Source organism: Aythya fuligula, chromosome 19 (assembly GCF_009819795.1).
Source record: "Aythya fuligula isolate bAytFul2 chromosome 19, bAytFul2.pri, whole genome shotgun sequence".
NCBI classification, from domain to species: domain Eukaryota; kingdom Metazoa; phylum Chordata; class Aves; order Anseriformes; family Anatidae; genus Aythya; species Aythya fuligula.
In genome coordinates this window covers 10195490-10218268 of record NC_045577.1, presented here as the reverse complement: position 1 = coordinate 10218268, position 22779 = coordinate 10195490, and the positions used below count along the sequence as shown (strand labels likewise).

At 40.3% G+C, this 22779-nt stretch overlaps 1 protein-coding gene across 1 annotated transcript in view; it reads left to right on the top strand.

Moving 5' to 3' along the window:
• PNPLA7 (patatin like phospholipase domain containing 7) overlaps positions 1 to 22779 on the top strand; it is a 126816-nt gene that overhangs the window by 12819 nt on the left and 91218 nt on the right. Inside the window, exons 10-17 of the mRNA XM_032200228.1 lie at positions 3365 to 3493; positions 4944 to 5024; positions 6039 to 6183; positions 6730 to 6822; positions 11941 to 12041; positions 12907 to 13065; positions 17692 to 17769; positions 18587 to 18792. Coding sequence (XP_032056119.1) covers positions 3365 to 3493; positions 4944 to 5024; positions 6039 to 6183; positions 6730 to 6822; positions 11941 to 12041; positions 12907 to 13065; positions 17692 to 17769; positions 18587 to 18792 — 992 coding nt within the window. The remainder of the gene's footprint in view (positions 1 to 3364; positions 3494 to 4943; positions 5025 to 6038; positions 6184 to 6729; positions 6823 to 11940; positions 12042 to 12906; positions 13066 to 17691; positions 17770 to 18586; positions 18793 to 22779) is intronic.

Sequence of the window (22779 nt, the reverse complement as noted above, 5' to 3'; positions counted from 1 at the left end):
TAGACCTACTAAATAGAAATGCCATCTCTGAATTAAAAGACTTGTTCTACATTTCAGTTATTCTGAGAACAGATAAATGTTGCTTTCTCAAAATTCAGAGGTGAAACTGGAGAATTTGAATCCAGGTAGATGCCAGCCCTTTCATGAGATTTTGGAACAGTTCAGTGTTATAGTTTAATCATCTGCCTCTGAATTGATACGGCCTTAAATATTAAAGAAGTCTCTGAACTGGACATTGTTGATGTCCATGCAAGTGTTTTCGGAAGTTGTTGCTGAGTGCTCACCCTACGCCTGTCCTTTTTTCCACATGCTCTATTTCTTGAATGATGATTTTTTTCTGAGCTAAATGGGACAAAGAAAGGCTGTGTTTGAGGATGACTGCTGGCACTATGGGTTTTGCTATTCTTTTGTCTTCCTTGTGAAGATGGCATTTGGAAAACTGTGAGCAGGTGGCACAGCTGGAATAAAAAGGAAATAGTCTTGATCAATTGCTAGTGACTGAGGGGCAAAAAATAAAAGGCTTAGGAGTAGAAAAAGCTGGGGAAAAAAGTCACCTGGATAAGAAGGTGAGCCTGCAGGGCTCAAGTTCATTTAAGGGGCCTGAGATAAGATGGGCAAAAGTTGCACCAGGAGAGGTTTAGGTTGGAGATTAGGAAAAACTTCTTTACTGAAAGGGTTGTTCAGCATTGGGATGGGCTGCCCGGGGAAGTGGTGGAGTCATCGTCCCTGGAGGTCTTTAAAAGATGTTTAGATGTAGAGCTTAGTGATATGGTTTAGTGGAGGACTGGTTAGTGTTAGGACAGAGGTTGGACTCGGTGATCTTAGAGGTATCTTCCAACCTAGATGATTCTGTGGGTCATAAGAAGTAATTGATCGTTGCAAGAATGTTGGGTAACATCTTCCTCTGGACTAAACTGACTCTTCTGAAATCTAAGCAATGGGAATAGGGAGAATGTGCCATATTTTTGGGTACAAAAAGGATCTTTTGCTCCAAGTTGGAGAATGTAAGGCACCTGTGTCTCTACTAGGAGATTTATTTTGGCCCTTGGCTGTCATCTGGATTCAACTACTACTTTAGCTGTGACATTTGTCACCTACAATATTTAATTACTCCACAGGTCTTAGAACAAGACAGACGTAAATAGTTATCTGCTTTGAGAACAAAAAGTTCTCTCAAAAAAACCCTAGTTTACTACTGATTGTAACTTGTGTTCCTTGTGGCCTCAGTGTGTGATTGCAAAATTGTATAATTTAAATGTGATATTCTCTGTGCAGCTGATTACATTACATTTGAAAGAACTGACAATTATGGGAACATTTTCTCTTTCCACTCCTCTGACAGCTTTTAGCAGGTTCCAACCCTATTAGACATGGTGGTTGACTCTTTCAAAGGCAGGCTGCTCTCATGCAGGGATTTCGAAAAGGAAAAATTATATGCTGAAAAACTGGGGGGGTGGGCTGTTCTTTGGTGAAAAAGGCTGCTGCATCATTATCTGTTATTATCCTTAAACTGGTTTTCTCAGAGACTGTCAGCCCTGCTCTGTCCTCAAACAAGCACTGTTCAGGGGGAAGCCTTTTCTAGGTAGAGTGCAGACTGTATAAATGTGATATAAGAGTGCTTATTTTGCCCTTTTGAATAACTGTTATGGAACACTATTAAACTTAATGCTTATCCTTTGTCCAGCAACTAAAGACTTAATAGGCATCTTTAGATTTTCTTTGTGTATGTCATGTAGAGTTTGGTAGAAAATACAGTTGATGGAAAGCATAGGGATCTGTATTTAAAAACAGAACATGTATATGTATGTATTTCTTTTGACTATAAGGAGAATACCAAAGGATGACTTTGTTTAAAGCTGAGCTTTAAACTGACCTGTAAAAGAGGGCTGTTACATTTATTTTGGGTACAGTGAAAGCACAGAATTGCGATTTGTTGATTTCTTTACTTAATTAAAAGAAACTCAGGAAAACTTTGAGAAAGCTCAAAGATGTTTAAAACTTCAAATCCCTTTGGAACTTGAAAATCAAGTCTATTAATATCATCCCCAGATTTTATAAAAAGGTCAGCTGCAGTTAGTGTAATTAAGAAATTGGTTCCAATTAATTAAATTTTATTTTAGAATCTGCTTCATCGTGACTTCCAGACCAGCAAGGCAGACAGAGCTGTAGCTTTATTTTCCAGAGTGGTTACAGTCATACAAAATGCATCTTATTTGGCGTTCCCGTATGTTTAAGGCAGAAATTATTTTGCAATGATTGTGTTTAGCTGTTTAATGCCCTTGAAGACTTGCAAATCTTCATTTGTAATCAGCATTTGTATCTGTGTGCCTAGTGTCTGAAAACTTTGCCTCCCGCTGCTTAGGAGGAATGAAAGCTTCAGAAGCTGTAAGGTGACTGTGAAGTAGAAATTGTATTTCGTACTTAGTTTATGCTCCATCCCACAAAAGGACTCTATTTATCTTAAAAATATTGGATAAATAAATGTTTCTAGTATTGGTAAATGAATTCATGGGTGACAGATATTCTATTCCCCCTTTACTGAGGGGGTGCAAGGGATGTTGTATGGAGCTTTTTATGCAAGTTTGGCAGTAGATTTTTGTGAACGTCTGTTCTGATTCAAGGGGAAAGTCCTGAAACATAGGTTTGTCTTATGGTATAAAAATCTGTATTCTATCACTTAGTTATATCTTTTTTTGGCTTGTTAATTCTTCATCCATTCTTCTAGCAAGCCAGAATGGTAGAGACCTGATTTGTGTGAAATAAAGCGAAGCTGTTTGGCTTTGTCATTTTGAATATCATATTTGAATCATAGATATATATATGTGTTGTTTGTTGTTGTTGTTGTTTTAGAAAACAAGGAGTCTGCCTGTTTTTTGTCCTACTGCGTTCTGTGCATAGGAACTACACTTTAATTTTTTTTTCTGATTATGCAAGTCTAGGATTGTTATTGTACTGATGACCAAGTTATTTGCTGCAGATAATAAAATCAGCAAAACCTCTTTTCTGTGATGTTTTGAATAGCTGGGAGTTAAAATTCTTTTAAAGCCTGGCTTTGCCTGTAAAAAAACTATAACAGAGTTGACAGACTAGTCAGTTCCCCTTAACCTGATACACCTTCTTGTAGCTCTTATTTCCTCTGCCTCTGTCTCTGTTTAATGCTACTGAAATGGCCTGTGTGAATTCACCTGACCATGCCGCCCTCATTACACCAGCTGTAGGTCATGGAGCATAAGTTCAAGGCTCTTTGTGGTCAGATGATGTCTTTCAAGTGTATACAATATCAAAGTAGAAATTTGGGAAGCAATTGGGAAGACCTGTAGGAGGTTATCAGTGGAATAAACTTGTGTCTGACCCTTTCTATTAGGGTCACCCTGCTCCGTATAAAACAGTCTCAGCCCGAGCAGCCGTTCCATCCACTATATTGCGACTTCCAGCGAGTGCCTTTCAAGACGTCTTCCAGAAATATCCTGAAACTCTTGTTAGAGTGGTACAGGTAAGCTTCATTGTTAAGTAGAATTAAACACCAACAGCGACCACACAAACAGACAAAACACAGACAAAATCAAAACAGAAAATCCACTCTGATTTCAAAGTTATAAAGAAGGCATTTTAAGGTCCAGCAAACTCATCCATTTGCAGATACGGAACTGTTCGGTGTAGCTGCTTCTCAAGACTTGAGTTAGTTTTGTTAGTCCTCCTACTCTTAGAGACCTAGACATACTGGTACCAGCATTAATCATGTATAGGAAGAAATAATTCATGTATGCATGCATAGAATCGCTTTCTGCATGTGATAGCTCCTCACATCAGCCTGACCAGCACTGTAAGCTCCAGGTGGGGTAAAATGTCCTTGCTTGGTCTCTGCATCATGGTAATGCCCCTGATGGATTTCAGAGCATCACAGTAATGCTGCAGCAGGGTTTCAAAATGACTTGGAGCATGGAAAAGACAGCTGTATATTCCTAAAAGGGACAGACATATCCTCATAAGCTGTTTGTTGAAGGGTGATGCTTTGCAAAATTAACAACACTCAGTCTGATGTGAATTTCTACGTCAGAAGCGATTTTCAACACCTGAGGAAAGAGCTGTGCTTTGTATTACAGTTGAAGTTCAGCTTCCTTTGCTTTGCAGGAACTTGGTCTTCAAGTGAGTACTGCAGATCCTGCAAGTGGGAGCTAGTGCAGGGACAAGATGCTCTGTACTCATGGTTTCAGTTTGGCGTTTGTTGAATGGCTCACTGGCCTGCGGATACAGTAGTCAAATGCATGCACATGGCCTGATCAGCCATTCTGATCTGTTCTTTTGATTTACTTTCAATGATGACTTCTTTTTTGTAAACTGTTCTCGTATTCAGATGATTTATGAATGCATTATGATTTATGAATATATACATGAACCCCCTAATACTGGTGGTTGAGGAGAACAGATGTTATAGCAATTTAACTTGCTCCATAAGAGCTGATACAAACGAGAAGATGGCGTAAGAATAGGAATAAGCTGTCAGAGCAGAGGACAGTGAGGCAGCAGTGATGTCTTATGACAGTTTAGACTGTTTGTAGAGCAGTAGCACAGACTTTATGGGGAATGCTGTGTTTTTTTTTTTTTTTTAAGAGAGAAATACAGAAGCGAATGCTTTTCTTTCAAGACATGCTTGTTATTAATGTTTACAGGAAAAAAAAATCAGTGTTTGGATGTACAATCTTTTTTTTTTTCCTATTTCTGTTAACTGACTGTAAAGTCTTTGGTAAACCACTTCAATCCATCTTTGCTTCAATTTGTCAACCACTATAAAGGAATTTCAGCTTGCATTGTTAAAGGCTGCAGTCTGTGTTCTTTAAAAAGTGCCTTCAAGTACTCTGGTTCACGGCTGTCTTTAAATGCAAGAATAAATGTGAGAGAATGCGAGAATGCTGAATCCATTCCTATTGTCCCTTGATTTCTAGATCATCATGGTAAGGCTGCAGAGAGTGACGTTCCTTGCTTTGCACAACTACCTTGGTCTGACTACTGAGCTCTTCAACTGTGTAAGTTTGGGGTACATTTTATTTGCTGTTATGCAGCCTGGCACTGATCTGGCACTGAGAGTTTTTGCTCGTTTCAGAATGTTACAAAGTAAATGTTGCACTTTAGTTTAATCATGACAGTACGTGAGAGGTAAGGCACTTGTAACCAGCCCATAAAAATAGGATAAAATTTAAAGAGTTTGAAGCGTGTCATTTCTGGTTCTGCAGAGGCTTCATTATATTTCAGTAAGTTCTGACCTGTGTTAATGGTGCTGAGACACTATAACCTGTAATAGTTCCACGGATGCTTCTTGGACTGTATCTTGAGAATGAAGTTGCCTTTGAAACTGATGCTATACTATCACCAGGTCTAGTACAGAAACTATGTAACTTGCATTATTTTCAGCGTATCTTGTGACAGCTTATTGTCAAGCAGCAGCTCTAGTGAGTGGTTATTTTTGGGAGATGGGAACAGGGTTGATCATTTATCTGTGAAAGAAAACAAACAAACAAGAACTCCTTCAAATGATGCTTGAGCTTTTGACAATGGAATACCAAACTGATTTGGTATAGTTTTTTTCTTGTTTGCACCTTCAGCATATGGACTTGGCCCAGAATGTTCACTTTACCCAAAATGGTCAAGGCTGTATTCCTTGTACTTTTTGCCTCATTAACAGTGTTAAGATTGCAATGACTGAGAATTTAATGAATTCCTCTGCTCATCTGTTTTAGAGCTATGTTCTTACTAATCTGCCTTCAGAAGCTCTGTCTGGTTAATGGGAATATTGCTTTTGCTGTAAGGTCATACATGGGATAGTGATTTAAGTAAGAGGGAGACATTTTTTTCTGTATTGTATGACTAATGGAACTGTGAATGTAGCTTTAAGGCTACTATGAAATAGATATCTGAAATAGGAAAGGGCAAAGTATATACTTATATGTAGAACCATAGTAAAATGGTGTTTTCTCACAAGACGTTGAAGCGAATGTCTGGGTGTTTGCTTTATGTTTGCATTTTCACCTTGCTTTTTGCAGCAAAGCCAAGCGATCCCATTGATCTCTGTGGCAAGTGTAACGTCTGGAGGAAGTTCAAGCAAAGCAATAAAAAGACAAGTGTCTAATGCACCAGAGGAAGAGCGTGGAGAAAAGTTTGAAAAAGCTGGGGAAGCAGTGGAAATGGGTATTGTTTCTGGAAATGGGTAGAAACTATCCTTCGTGTCGGTCTTCTGTTGTGCTGTGCATCAAAGGACTTCTTATTTTATCAAAGCAGTTAGGGATTGTCAACCAATCAGTTCAGGTTTGAAGTCCTTGGACAGTCCTCAGTTTTAATAGATTACTGCTGTGTTGTTAAAGATACTGGGAGTGGGAGGGAGAAATAAAACGTGGCTCCTAATGTTGATCCCATAGGAGAAGCTGCAAAAATTCTGCACTCTAGATAATAGCAGTCGTCTTTGGGTGAGAGTAGGCTTTTGTGCTGAAGTGTCTGTGTGGAAGCTCAGCCTAGGAAAATAGTATGAGCTGAATTTTTCCTCTGAATCTGGAGAGGGGAAAAAAAATTAAAAGCAGAAGGCAAGTGTAAACATTGTGTAAACATACTGGTATTTTAGAGTGCATTTAAGGCTATATGTAAGGGTTTGAAAGTGGGTAGTGAAAGGTCCTTGCTCTCAGTGAAACTTTATTAGCGGAGTCCCTTGTGTTTGTGTAACTTATTGTTTCTAAACTCCAGATACACTGAAGATTTCTGGTACAGAGAACTCTGAGCATGTTTTCAGAAGAAGCTTTTCTTCACCTCCCTATGCGGGGTCTGCAGAGACTCCCGGTAAGTAGTGCTTGGGAAAGCTGTGGGACATACATAATGTATCTAATCTTATCGGGTAGGATATCTAGTTATGCTAAATAATCATCATATAGTAGTACTGCTTCCTAACTCATTTGAAACATGTTTAAAAAAAAAATATATCTATTTTCTGAAATAACAAATGAGCTTCTATCCAAGAGAGCATTTTCTTGATGTCTTTATTAGCAACTGGGAACGTGCAGTCATTTGGCTACTGAGAGACCTGCAAATGAAGGGCTTTTATTCGTTCTTGTAACTGAAACCAAGCTACATATGCTGTCATCTTGCAGGCAAAAGATTACATACGGTTCTTGCTTGGCTGATTGTCCCAAAGAGCACATAACGTGACTCTGTTGCTTTTAGGAGAGTGTTGTTGGAGTGGATAATAAAGGTGATTTATCATTGAATGCTCTGAGACATTTATGAGGCTGAGCTGTTTTGATGCTGCAGTGTTATTACAGTTAACTTCAGTCATCTGCACTGTAGCCATCGTTCTCTGAGCCAGTGATTTAGATTAGCTTTATATTCAAGGTAGAGAACCTGGAACTTCTGGGATGACTCCTAAAGACAGGTGCCTTCCTTCTAGTTAGCTGAATAATAGACTAACCATCTGGAGAGAGTTGTAAGGTCAGGCTCAGATACTGTAGTGATTATGGAGGTACTGTTAATACAGAGGTAATAAAGCTTAATCATCAGAATAAAGGTATTTTGGATACATTACAAGGTACGTGTTGCTTATGTTGGCTATTAAATGGTTTAGGAGATAAAAATGCAAATGAGGGGTTAGAGAATAGGGGGACAGTCTGAGGGGAGCCCGCAGTGTTGAACCTTTCCCCATTGTAAGTTTTCTTACGCTTCTCACTAGCTAGTTAATGGTATGTATAGTAGAGAAGAAAGGGTAGTAGGTTTTCTACCATCTTTCTTAATTTTTAACAATAGCGAGTCAATCCACTTCCTCTTCATTTCTGCTATGCAAATGTACAATGTCCCAGTTACTATTGTGGATAACTTCTGTGTTACCGTCCAGAGGGATGGAGAAGTGGGATATTGGCTAGTGATAAGCAAACCATCTATGAACCAGGGTGTCGTGGTTCTGCTCGAGTGGGCAGCCGAGCTCCACCACAGCCGCTCTCTCACTCCCCCTCCTCAAAGAGGAATGGGGAGAAAATATGTAAAAAGGGCTCAAGGGTTGAGATAAGGATGAGAAGATCATGCAGTAATTATTGTAATGGGCAAAACAGACTCAGCATAAGAAGATAGTAAGATTTATTGCTCATTACTAACAAGCTAGAGAAGTGAGAAACAAAGGAAAGAAACCAAAAGCACCTTCCCCCCCCCATCCACCCTCTTCCACCTCCTCCCCCTGAGCGGCGCAGGGGAACGGGGGAATGGGGGTTATGGTCAGTCTACAGCACTTCTTCTCTGCCGCTTCTTCTCGGTCACTCTCGTCCCCTGTGCTGTGGGGTCCCACCCACGGGATGCAGTCCTTGATGAACTGATCCGGCGTGGGCTTCCCACAGGGAGCAGCTCTTCCAGAGCTGCTCCAGATATGGGTCCGTACCACGGGGTCCATCCCTCAGGAGAAAACTGCTCCAACCTGGCTCCCCCATGGGCAGCAGCTCCTGCCAGATCACCTGCTCCTGCGTGGTCTCCTCTCCACGGGCTACAGGTCCGGCCCGGAATCTGCTCCGGCAGTGGTCTTCCACAGGCGGCAGCCTCTGTCGGTGCAGGGCCACCTGCTCCACCGTGGTCTCCTCCACGGGCTGCAGCGTGGAACCCTGCTCCACCGTGGTACTCCGTGGGCTGCAGGGGGACATCCTGCTTCACCATGGTCCTCACCACAGGCCGCAGGGGACTTCTGCTCCGGCGCCTGGAGCACCTCTCCCCCTCCCTCTACACTGACCTTGGCACCTGCAGGGCTGTTCTCTCACTCCCGGCTGCTGTCTGGCGCAGCGTTTTTTTTCCTGTCTTAAATATGCTCTCACAGAGGCGCAAACAACATCGCTTATTGGCTCAGCTCTGGAAAACAATGGGGCCCTTCCCAAACATGGGGCAGCTTCTAGATCTTTCTCACAGAAACCACCCCTATGGCCCCCTGCTACCAAAACCTTGCCACTTAAACCTACTACACAGGGAAACTAAGGGAAAATGCTTAGTGGTTTATACAAGACTGGCCTTTATTCTCATGTGTTACGTTCCTTTGCAGTATGCATTTGCAAATGTACCAGCAGACATGATTCGTTGGTAAATTAAGTAATGCTTACTTGAGCCTTGGAACGTGGCCATTCTTCCCCTAAGCAAATACAGTAAAGTGAAATCTGCCCATGCAGCCCAGTAACATTTTTAAGGTAGGGTCCTAGAAGCTTTTATGTGGAAGGATTCCTTTATACTTAACAGTAGTGCTGTCCATTTGTCCTTCCTCTCCCCTTCTCTGTGTCATAAGAGTTATGTCAGGGTACACAGAGCTTAGCAGGGAGACAAAATTAATTTTTACTGGCTGAAGAGAATATCTAATTGGGTAATTATGATTCGCTTCAGTTAACGGGGCTGATTTCCGTTCCCTGCATTGAGGTTATGGTCACTGCTTAGTTTGCGCTGAGAATATCTTGATGTCTGTAATAAAAAGATCGAGATTCTGTTTCAGATTTTATTCTACTGCCATGCTGTATATTCAGGCTCCATGGGAATATTGATTATGTTGACTACTGATTCAGAAAAGAGAGAACTATCTTTTATTGGTCATACAGGTGCTGTTATCTCAGTATCTCTTTGATTTGCTTGGCTGATTAGAATTAACAAAAATTATTTTAGAGAGAAACATTTTTTTGCATCATTTTGCTTCTGAGGCTGGGATGTGATTTTCTTTTGATCCTTGGATACCTATCTAACTTGAAACGTAGCAGTTAATGTAGGTGAGGGTGGTAAGTGGTGAAATACAATCCTGCCAGCTTGTGCTAGTCTTTTTTTTTTTTTTTTTTGAGTACACAGTTGCTTTATGTGGACAAAGATGCAATTAGGCCATGTGGAGTATCTAGGCTGGTGAACAGAACAATTAGATGAACTAAAAGCAGTGCGATGTTTTGTAACTGATAGCCTCATCAGTGTTATCGCTCCTGGAAATAAGTGTTCCTGACTTAGTTTTTTAAGGTTAAATAGCAGTTATCTTGTTTTTATTACACTTTATTTTATCAAGAAGAGAAGCTGATTTTTCTTTCTTCAAAACTGAAGCCCTGACCTACAGCATGAGTGCAGGAGCATAGGACCACCTGTGTTAGGAGAAGCAGGTAGTTGTGAGCGAGTGCTCAGAAGGAGAGAGGCAGCTGAAATGCTGCCAAGGAACATGTCAGTTGCGATTGTTTTTGCAGTGACTTCCATACCAGCAGTGTGTGGGATACCAGTGAGCATGTGTTCATCAAACAGGATCGCATTCCACTCTTGAGTTTCCCACTGCCTTCTGCTCTTTTGAGTCAACAGTTCTAGTTAAAGCTTGTTCTGCTGTATCCTTTCTAACTCCCTTTTGAGCAACAAGACAGTTTAATTAACCACTGTGTGGGAAGCTTGTATCTGTGACTGAGATAAAGGCTTCTGCTTTGAATAGAAGTCTAGTAGACATCCTTTCACTCTTAAAATGCCTCCTCTTTCTTCTCTCTGACTTTCAATACACAAAGCTAAGCAGAAGATGCCCTTCATGCCTACGTGACCATTATCTGCTTATTTAGGTTTAAACTGGGAAGTGTGTGTTTAGATTTAAAATGCCCTTGATGTATCAGGTCTTAGTAATTAGGCTGACACTGTGATTTGTTAGGCAGCGTAATTGACGAGTAGTCAAATAAGCCTGTATAGACTTCCACACTGCTATTTCTAATATCCTAGCACTTTTTGTTTATAACTAAATTAGGGACTTAAAAGATGCACTATATCTGTAGTATCAGTAGCGTGAAGAGCATTTTTTCTTGTATGATTTGTAAGTTTTGCTGTTGGTAATCTTTGGGCCAATGTACTCTTTGCTTTTTTTTTTTTTTGTTGTTTTTTCATTTGGAGGTTGACTGTTACTTAATGTTATAGCCTCAGTGACCGTGTGCATTTCCTACTTGCAAAGAGTTGTTCAGGTTTGTAGGCAACATGGAAAGGAGTATTCTCAGATAGGTCTGAATCCCTGGTACTGTTGGAATCTCCTTGTCTGAGCTAGGGCAGAGATAGGAGGCTTTTCTGAAAACAGTATATCTTTGAGATATTTTTGGACATTGAAATATGACAGAAACAGATATAGGTTTGTTTGTTAAAGGAAACTGCCTTCTCTGCACCTTTCTGAACTATTTCACTGAGATGAACTTTTGTGGCTGATGAGGCTGATATGTGGGTAATTAGTTTCCAAGTTACGGTTGTTATTGATTATCTGAGATATGTTCCCAAAAGGTATTTGAGACAGCCAAGGAGCTAATATAATATGTATTAAAAATTAGGAAGTAAGGAATAGAAGTTGTTAGTGACTTCAAATTCATGAATGAAGTAAGTGAAACCTGCAAGAGAAGTCCCTGTGTATCCCTGAGAATGCAAAGACCACTGAAAGTTTGGACAAGCTGAAGGAAAGATCTGAAATAGTTTTTAGGCATGATGTAAAACGGGAAATGCTTTTAATTGATAAACTACAGGGGAAGATGCTGATCATAATGTTCTCTCTATGAAAGCTCTTAGAACATTCTTGTACCCATTATCTTTTTTTTGATTTAGAGAAGAGTTTGAAAGCATTGCTTCCTGGAAACCATGAGACAAATTTGTCAATTAAATGGCATTTCCTGACAGTCGTCAGATCTGAAATGACTCTCTTTTGTTTAGCCCAAATAATTACCACACTGCACAAGAGTGGATGTAGGAATTTTGGGACATATTGTATACGTGAGCTCAGATGGGGAGCTCTAAAGTTCCTACCAGACTTTCCAGGTCAAACAGGAGTAGGAAATAAATTTGAGCATGAGGATACCACTTCCTACTTAGTCCTAAACTTCAGAAACAACAACAAAATGGTTGCTAGAGTTTGTATGCTACTTGGCATTTCTAAGAATAATTGAGGTACTTAAAAGAATTTTGTATTGCTTGTAGGTACCTCCAGCAGTGCTAAGTCAGACATGGACATGGCGTATGAAAGAGCCAGAGTGCACTTTGGCTCGGAGGAGGCTGCTAGCAGTCCTGCTGTGGGCAAGGTAGGTTGTTTCTTTTGGAGATTCCAGCATGTTTCATGCATTGTACTTCCTTTGAGCAACTTCATTGTATTCATCTCTGTATGAATTGTGATGCTTGGTCATCTTGTATTGGTTTCTTTTAAGCTTGCAGTTGTTTCAGCAGATTTTTGGTGACTGTTCTTTTGTTCTTTTTTTTTTTTTTTTAGTGAAGATTTTTATTTTATCTCCTTGACCCTGTGGAGATTCCCTTGGCAAGCAATGCGAAAGCATTGCTGCACCATCTTGATTTTAGATTACTACCATTCTTTGACTCATGGAAAGGATTCTTTGCAAAGTTGAAACCATCGGACCATGTTGTATTTGTGAGACCTACTTAATAGGAAGGAATTAAAACCTTGTATCCTGTCAGGCTTTCAATTGTGATTTATAAACCCATTTTCCTTTTTGTTGTGTACTTTTTTTTATGAAGGCTGACCTAGAAATTAAGGGCACAGAAAGGCTCTTGTATTATTAAACTCTTCAAACCAAAATCAGAAAAGAAAAAGATATTTTGTCTTCTCCATCTTTGTATGCTGTGTTGACGCAGTTTTAAGTCTATCAAGTTGGCAGCTGCCCAGGTTGTGTAAAGTCTTATCCTTCTCTTTCACAAGCTGTGTTGAGTAACTTTATTTCACTCCAGTGTCAAGCTTTGCAGGAAAAAATACAAAGACTATAAAAAAAAAAAAAGTTACTAGCAAACTGTTGCTTTTTTTTTTTTTTTGTGAAACTTTTTTTAGGCCACCAGTTGTGGTGGATGGGAGGGCGTAGGTGATGGTCAAAGTATTTGCTGGTTAGGTGCCAATTATAACATTCAAAATGCTATGACTTATGTATCTATTCTTTGCAGTCAATATTGAAGAAGACTGTGACAGTGTCAGAAACTCCTTCAGCAGTTTTCCATTATACTGATCGTGAGCTTGCTGCGCAAGAATCCTGTAGTAGCAAACCTATTGATGCCATCTTTGAAGCAGCAAAGAAAGACCTTTCAACCTTGATGAAACTTGATGTAAGTTATTGCAGGAAAAAATGGCCTTGTTCTTGCTTTTCATCTCATTCTGCCAGGCATTGAAAAGTAAATTGCCTCCCAAACACACTTAGAGACTAGCTGAATGTTTTATTCTCCGGTCTGTCGAAGTTATTAGCAGGACTGAAATAAATCTAAATTATTCTGCCATTTGAAAAGCACGTACTGAAATGCACTGCATGAATCTTTTCTCACTGTGTACACATTTATGCATGGGAGAAGTAAGCATGCAATTTCTGATGCACTGTAATTTCATGCTCTTGTATACTGTTTGAAGAAGTTATGTAAAGGCATTCAGGCGATAGTTAAATCTGTTAATCCTGTTGGCATTGCATCTAAGTGATTTGATTTCAGAATTGAATGTCTGTGTTTGGCTAGTGGTTGAGAGCATTTCACAACAGAGTGACTGTGCAATGCCCATTGCACGTTTTAGGTGTTTGATGCCCTTGCAGTTGTCATTATGGAGTTCAGCCCTTGTTTCTTACCTCTGTGTTGTAAGAATGAACGAAACTCTCTGTTTTTGTTGTTCCTGTGATTCCATCTGCATTTCATTACATCACTTCAGAGTTGTATCTGTTCATTCAGCTAATCATGCAATTTGGGAAAATTGTACAGCTGTCTACATCACTCACAGATACCCTAGTTTTATTGCAGTGTATGTTTCAATAACTCAAGTTTATAGATGCTACCAGAGGCCTTGGCACAGCTGCTGCAACCTCTGCTTCTGGTTTAAGAACTCTCACCAAACAACACCTGCTTTAGTGTTAGCTAGAGCTTAAAAGACTTCACTTCTGGATCCTCACGTTCCCTGCAGATTTCTAAACTATTTCTTTCACGAGTTCAAAGTCTTGATCATGATCTTCCAGCTACAGGTATTAAGGCTTGAAAAACATGCTCTGTGTTGTTGCTGATTTAACTAAGGCATGGGGTACTGTCTGTTAGTCTGCAAGCAGATGTGACCGTCTTGTTATGTTCATGTTCAGCTTTTCAGGCATTTATGTCAGCATGAAAGGCTACAGCCTGTTCCAGAGGAAGTTCTTGTTACAGATGGAGTAAAATAGGAATATATACTCTTTCATCTGTTCTGTTCATAAAATCATAGAATCCTTTAAGGGTTTGGGTTGGAAAGGACCTTAAAGCCCATCAAATTCCAACCCTCATCATGGGCAGGGTCCCCTGTCCCCAGCCCAGGCTGCCCCCAGCCCCATCCAGCCTGGCTTTGGGCACTGCCAGGGATGGGGCACCCACAGCTCCTCTGGGCAGCCTGGGACAGGGCCTCACCGACCTCATAGTAAAGTATTTCTTCATCATGTCTAATTTAATTCTACCCTCTTTTAATTTAAAGCCATTACCCCTTGACCTATCACTCCACTCCCTGACAAAGTCCCTCCTCAACTTTCTGCAGCCCCTTTAGGCACTGTCAGGCCGCTGTAAGGTCAGCCCGGAGCCTTCTCTTCTCCAGGCTGAACAACCCCAACTCCCTCAGCCTGTCCCCATAGCAGAGGTGCTCCAGCCCTTTGATTGTCTTCGTGGTCTCCTCTGGACTCGCTCTAATAATTCCATGTCCTTGTGCTGGGGGCCCCAGAGCTGAGCTCAGGGCTCCAGGTGGGGTCCCAGAAGAGTGGAGCAGCGGGAGAGAATCCCCTCCCTCACCCTGCTGGCCATGCTGCCTTTGGTGCAGCCCATGGTCCGGGAGGCTTTCTGTTCTTGGTAAGGCTGGCCTCAGACTCTGCTTATGAAAAAAGTTTGTATCCTGTGTACAGCTGATGGTTTCCTGTTTAGCACTATCAGATCACAAGCAAAAATTCCAAAATCACCGAAGCTACCAAGTGCAACAAATTTGTCTTTGAATCTAGATTAAATTTCTCAATAACTGACAAGTAAACAGATTCGAGTTGAAGTTAATTGGAGTGGTATCCTTGAAACGCATCATCTAGCAGGCAATGTTTTAGCATGAAGATGAGGTAGGCTCAATGAAATAAGGTAGGCTTTTCCAACCCTGATATTGTAGCAACTGTTTTTTACACAAGATGGTAAGAATCTGGTGGAATGTAGCTAAATGCTAGAAACTTCATTTAAAGGTCAGTGTTGATTTTTTTCCTATGCAGTATAGCAAAAGTTGGTTCTACAGGCAATGGAAGAAAAATCTTATTCTGCGTAAAATTTATATTTAATATAATTACGTCAACGAAGACAACTAATTCTGTAAGCTTCTCTTAGTTCTCTTAAATTAGCTCAGATCTTTTATTTCTTATCTGACCAGAGGCATTTTAAGATGTCATTTTTCAGAGCAGCCAATCACAGTGAATAAAATCAAGATGCTTTGATGGCAGATGGTGCTGTTTTGGTGTGTGTGTGAGAGAGAGGGAGAGAGGGACGGAGGGGTTATTTAATCTAGCAGAGTGGCAGTATTACTTCAAGTGACCTTTAGGTCATCATTTAAATGTTTTTATTTTGTTTCAGATAGAGTCCCAAGGAATTCAAGCTGTCATGAACTGTTTTCAATATGATATAACTCTCATATCAGAACTGTAGATAAAGCTGGAAACATGTAAGAGTTGGACAATGTTGAAGGGCATATCTTCTGCATGAGTTATATGGGAGTTGATTCATTTCCTTTGGCAAAAAAAAAAATCTGTCCCACTTAATTACTGCTTTTGTTTATAAGTGGTTTGTGCTTTCATTTCTGCATCATAAACCTCTGCTAATTTATTATCTGCTAGAGTAACAGAGAGACAGACCCTTGCTGTGAAATGGATTCTGTTGTGTTAGCAACTTTCTTTATTAAAAGCTCCTGGCTGGGGGAGGGTGGTGGGGATCAGTGGAAGAAATGGCATTTAGCTCAAACTCTGAAACCGTGAGCTGAGCTTGGATTTGCTGGCCTTGCCTGCTTGAGAGAGAAAATGGATCTTGTCTGTGATCCTTGTTTGTCAGCTCCTTTATTGCTTAATTAATCGGAGTAGTAATGTCACAGAAATGTAGGATTTCAAGGACTGCTTGGTGTTCAGTTAGTCTCATCCCATGCCCCAGGCAGAACCAAATATTGCTAAGTCATTAGCAGGTTGTGTCTAAGCTGTTCTTAACGATCTCCAATGACGAGGACTTCACAGCTTTGTATGCAATCTATTTCAATACTTTGCTAGTCTTAGACATGTAGAAAATCCTTAGTAACAATTTTTAGAGGTAATGCAGCCAAAAAAAGCCACTGATGGCTTTTTTATAAGGCGAGCTGATTAGGGAGCTCATGAGTCCTTTCTGTGGGATACTTTCATAATTAAAAACTTTAGGTAATACTACGCAGACAGAAATGTGTAAATATAGGGGAAAAAATCAGAAATTAGTTGAGTTGATATTGCTGAACTGAAATATTTTGACAGGTGCTTGTCAGGTTCTTGTATTGGATATGTTCCCATGAAACAGATTGGTTTCAATAAAACTATTTTTTTGGTGAAAATCTGTTCTTTTTATCAGCTGTAGGTGTAACAAAAAATTCTGATTATTTTATTTGCTCTATTTTTCCAACTGAAAATTAAAGAAAAAACTGGCATAGCAATTACAATGGTAAAATGCTTCCATCTCTGCTGCAGTAAGGTTAATGACTGGGGGCAAATTCTGCTGTGTGCATGCACTGAATTGCATCTCCCTGGGCTTGTAGCTCTGCTTCTGCAGTGAGGTGCTGCGAAATGTGACTCAAGGGTCGGGATTTGCCACTGTCTGTTCTGGTGATGATAACAAAATGTCAAACTTCTGAAGATATACTAGTTTGGGGAGGTTTGAGCACCTTGCTGAAGCAAAGGGGGACTGAAGCATTAAGATTTGGTGTTCACTGGTTGTGGGATACCAAACTGGATGGGCAGCTCCTTGAGGTGAAGGAGAACCCTGAGCCTGGCTGCTGTCTGTTTTCGGCATTTAGGATCCTGCTGGTGTCCAGCCTTGGAGCTCGGAAGGAAGTTTCTGCTCAGCAGGCAAGCTCAGCACCTTGCCGTTGCAAGGGTTTGGGGTTGAGGCCCAAACCAAGGGCAGGGTTTTGGTGACCCTCCTTGCCATGCAATCTTCAGAGTCAGAAGGAAAATTCCTGCTATCTGGTGAGATTCACGTGAGAATTCCTTAGCTCAGGGGAAGCCTTTGGTCCACAATGCACATGGAAATCTGCTGCACGTGCACAGCACAGCTGAGCTGTGTGACAAGGGAAGGGCTGGGACGAAGGCAGTATTGGCTCATCATGGCCAGCTCCTCCATGATGTAGACAGTCTCTTCTGGTTTCACCTTCCTTTGAAAATAACATCGTATTTTATGATTTTCATGACAGCTGATGCAGGTCTCTTTTCATTAAATACTCTTCAAGAGTCTGGGGGCAGAAATGAAAAATATAAAGTCATTTAAGATACAAGTTAGGTCAATTGAAAAAATTAAACATTTATTTTTCCTCAAATAAATAATTGGTTAGAGAAATAAAGAAACTTTGTACCATATTTTGAAGAGATTGTACTTTAAGGCAGCGTCTTTCACTAATTGTTTTTTATTTGCTTTATTTGAATGCTTCCTCACTGTGTATCATTACTGGTGCACCAACAATTAAATTGTATCCCTCCCCTGTTTCTTCTCTAGGATCCTTCGTTGTTGAATGGCAAAGTGACGCTGCATCAGGTTACTGCTGGGACTGTGCTCTCAAGGCAAGGAGATCAGGTGAGTAAGTTTTCTCTGGGAGTAGAGAGAGGGACAAAAGTCTGGCTTGATCTCCAGCCCTGTAACACAAGGGGAAAAGACACACACGTTGATTAAAAACACTCTACTGCCCTGTCTGCTCCCAAACCTTCTCTTCTTGTGCTGAACAATCTCTCTGCCTCTCCTCAGATGTGGAGTAGCAGCATAGCCAGAGCTGCAGTGGAAATCTGGTAGTTCATTTTCAACTTTTTAGGTACCTTCCTGAGAAGGTATGGAGACTAAGCAGCTTTTATTTACTTATTCATTTATTTTTTTTATTTATTTTTATTCTTTTCCCCCCACCTTTTTTCCAATCCCTGTACTGCTGGCCTTCAAAATGTCACTCCATGTTATTTGTTTATAGCAAAGTGTATTCAGGATATAATAAGACTTGTAATAATACTATGTAAATAAACAAGCTTATGCAAAGCAAGAGGCAGTTCCAATTACAATGCTTCTGTATTCTCCTTTGCTGAACTGTGATATTCCTCCTCATGCTGCAGTGATTACTCCATTATCTCTCTTTGCAATTTTGTTTTTATTTCTTGGTCTTACAGACACAGCCTTTATTTTTCATAACCATGCAAAGAGAAACACATTTTTCAATATTGTGGCTGCTTAGTTTTAAATATTCATAACCTTTTAATAATTCACTATTGTGTCTTATTTTATCGCCTAATTGTTTAAAAGCTGTAGAGAGCTTTCTGGAAAACAGATTGGTCATGATAATACTGTCATTGCGATAATTGCTTTTAAAACCTGTGGGGATTTTATTGGGCTCTGTCTCTGTTTTCTCCAGGATGTTAACGTTTGCTTTGTGGTCTCGGGGATGCTTCACGTGTACCAACGGAAGATAGACTCCGAGGAGGACACCTGCCTGTTCATTACCCATCCAGGAGAACTTGTGGGACAGCTCGCTGTCCTGACTGGGGAGCCCCTGATTTTCACTATCAAGGCTAATCGGGACTGCAGCTTCCTGTCTATTTCGAAGTCCCATTTCTATGAGTGAGTTCTGCCATGGAAACATTTATTTATTTATTTTTAAAATCTCTTTTATGGCCCTTTTGATTAAATGTGAGTGCTGGATACATGTGTGGTGCAGCACTGCTACAATACGTCCTGTTGTAAACCAGATAACGTATGTGAGGGTTTTAAATACTGAGGTGAGCTCTGACCAATCTGTCAGATGGGTTTTTATCCTCAGTAAGAGGTAATGCAGGGAACATACTAATATTGAATGGCGATTATCTTCTTTGTTCCAGGTTTATAGAACACTTAACCCAATGGGGTGTGATTTATGACCTAAGATTCATAGATTTCATAATGCAAATAAGAGAATCTGGCCAGAGTCCGTCTTTGCTGGGTTAAGCATTTCTTTGTCAGGCATTTTCTCTCAAACGCAATATCCTTTTTTGCTGGAGAACCACATTAGTTCTGTTTCTGACCACAGTAATCAGCCCAGGCTGCTGGATGTGTTGTGAGTGATAGGCTTTGGTGTAACCGTAGGTTACAATGCTCCCTGATGGAACAGGTCAAAGAATAATGCCCCTGTGCAAGGTGGGCGGTACCTTTTTGGAAGTAATGCATGAGTTGACTTATATCTTAAAGAGTGATGATACAGGCACTTATTAATTAAAAAAACACCCTAACACACTCACCACTGCTAAAATGGCTGTGGCTAGTCTCATTGTCCAATATTAATGATTCATACTCTTGATTCTGAGCCTATTGTTAAGATTTAGTGCTAGTTCACATATAATTTGTATCAAATACCTCTATTTCCTTTACTAAACTCCTTTTTCAACTCCTTCTTGAATGTGCTATCGTATAGTCTTGTGTTATACGTGGACTTGTTGACATTGTGTTTTCTAGGCAACTATTATGTGGTATATTTCTGTGTACTTCTTACTTTCTAAGTAATTTGAATTGTTTGTGTTCCTGATCAATTCTTACCCTGCAACTTTGTTTTTCCACCTCAGGCAAAAGGCTGTGTTTATAAAACTGAACTTGCTGTTCTCAGCGATGTGCTTGGTTGATTAGGTGTGTTTTTCCAAGCCTGTGCAGTGGATGTCAACTCTTTGACCTAATTTCTGATAGATACTCCCCTCTTGTGCCATTCCGTGCAGCATCAGATGAATTTCATCTAAACTTTTCTTCTTTCTTTCTATTGTTTTCCCACTTGTTCCCAACTTTAAATTTCATTTTGTGTTCTCAGACAGCCAGTCAGTTTCTACCTTTCCCCCCCCCCCCTTCTTCTGTTCTAATATCTAGTCCTGGCTCTGTCATGTTCCTGAGCTCGTTTTCATGAGATTTCTCTTAGAGTTGTTTCTTGTTTATTCCAACTTAAGCTTTTTGCTTCCATTAACCCTTTGTGGGTCAGTGATCTCTAACACAACATGTCACCTTTTCTTCATTTGGGGGATGTTTCCTAGCCCATCTCTTTCTCATTTAAGCTGTCCTTTGCCTATTCACTGCATTTGTCCATCTCTGTGATCTTTCAGCATTAAATCATTAAAACTTTTCCAGAAACCAAAGCTTTATATCATTTCCAATTCCTGTTCCCATATTTTAAAATGCTGTTACAGAAAATCTTTCAAAAGCATGACTACTTCATCTATATGTTCTCTTATTTTTGCTTCGAACTCCGAGAAAGGAAAAACTTATTGATAAAATCAGAAGTTTTATTTTTCTCTTATCATGCAGAATTCTTTGTGCATAGTCCTGCAATCTTAGGCTTTCTCTTTTTCTCAGAATCTCTCTCTGATTTTTTTTTTTCTTGATCTTACTTAGTGACCAGAAGAAACTTGACCAGAACCTCCATTATTCTCATTATGTTCCAACAGTTCTCTCTTCCTTTCTTGTCACATATATTACTTTTTTCTTTGAGGTGTCCCAGAACGTTGTATGTGTATTTTTTTCTCATTAGTTAATGAGAAGGTGAAGCAGAAAGAATGTGGTCAATAGTTGCCATCAGGCGAAGAGCACAGTGATGGAAGTAGCCCAGGGTTTAGGATTGCAGGTTGGATGTTGGGCAACAGATTAAATCCTTTTAACTGAAACTTTGGGGCAGGAGCCTTTATGTGGTGCTAATATGCCTAAATAACTATCTGCAAAAGTAGAGTTTAAGTATAGGGGTGACACAAGCTAATTATATACTATATACCTTAAATGCTTTTCTATTTTGCTGAAGTGATGTACTAAGTGTGCAGTGCCTACGCTGCAACTGTTGGTGTCTCCTGACAAAAAATGTAATCAAGTTGTCACCAGGCTCTCTTGAGGGAATATGCTCAGGTTCTGCAGTACGAGGCAGTAGGACTCTGTCACATTTTCTGCTTAAGTAAATTTCACAGTTCAGAGTCTAATCATGTGTGCTTGCCAGAGAAGCAGAAATGCTTTGATTTTGATTTTATATTGCCAGGCAAGCTGAGTATCAAATTGCATCCACATCCACAAGAACATCTCTGTAGTTCTCAGTCTTTCCCAGGCAGCAGGTTAGCCCTTTCATAGCTGTTAGCTTGCTATTTAGGAATTCTGAGGATCCCTTCAGAAACAGGTTTTTGTGATAGAGAGCTTTGGCTTTTCATTTTTGTCATGCCAGTCATGTGCCAAACGGATGAGAAATGAAAATTCCCCAGTGAAAGGAAGGAAACCTAGCTGATAATGTAGGAAAAAAATATATTTTCTCTTCTTGTGCATGAGGGTGGGCTTTTACCTTCTGTGCTAATACTCTTGAAGTTATATAGCAGGCAGTGAAATAATAGAGAGCTCCAGACTGAAATTAAAAGCAGCCTCTTACTAGTTTACATTTAGAGTGCATTAAGTATTAAGATATGTATCTTGAGAGAGGAAAAGGTGTAAATGGCTTCTTGATTTCACCAGACAGCCTATGTGGGTGAAGACTTTGGGAACTAAATAAGCAACTAGAGTAAAAAATAATGAGCTAAAGCATTCAGGGGATTTTGGGGGGCTTATTTCTTCTTTAGAGCAGCTTAGAAGGGGAATAGGACTGGGGGTTTTGTGTGTGTGTGTTGAGGAATTAGGGTTTTTTGTTTCCCAGAGTTTATTTTGGGGTGTCTTTTCCAGCTCCTTTGGCCTTTGCCCCGAGTCACATTAGTGTGGTAAAGTTCCCGTAAGATAACATGTTGCTTACAAGTGCAATAATAATAGTTCATCAAAACCAAGGTAGTCTGTAGACATCCTGGGTTGGAGATAGCAGCGGGTGTGGAAACCTCAGGATGAGATAAAAGGGGCAGGAGAGCAAAGCTGCCCTGCGGTTTTGTAATCCTGTTTCGATGGCTGGACTTTAACTGGTGCTGAATGTCAGAGCTGATGCTCAGTTTCACTTGCCTAGTAGCACGTATGAATGCAGGGATATGAGTGTGGTGAGCTCAGCATGGACTCAGCACGTAGGGATATACTCTTACAAATCTCTTCTGTTTCAGATTCAGGGGTTTCAGTTGAAGAAATCACAAGCTTCATTATTCCAAAAAGAAGTTGAGACACTCAGTGAGGAAGAATAGAATAGTCTCGTGTGATGGACGTGAAAGCTCCCCACAACACCACGTGTTGTCAGGGTCTCTTGTTGCAGCTGTAGGACTAATGACAGAAATGACACTTTCAAAACTTCAGAGCAGTTTCTGTATTTCATCCAGGCTATAAGGAGCTCCTGGAAAGTCTGCTTTTAATATCACATTCTGGGATGATGTATGACTCTTCAGGTTTTCTCTGAATTCTGCCAAGTTAGAGTGAGCCACAGCCATATTGCCGAAGAGGATTGTCAGCAAAGATTGACAGTGCTCCTTCCATGCTTTTCTCCCCATCTTTCTACTTTTTAGGCTAAGAAGGTTAGATGTGATGTGTGCGTGATTTGTGCTTAGCTGAGAATTCCTACACATGCAGGGGTCTCATAAGCAGATTGCCTTATGGCAGTTCTTATCTTCATTGTAAAGGGAACATTGATGCAGAAAAAGATGTGTACTTCAAATTCTTTTT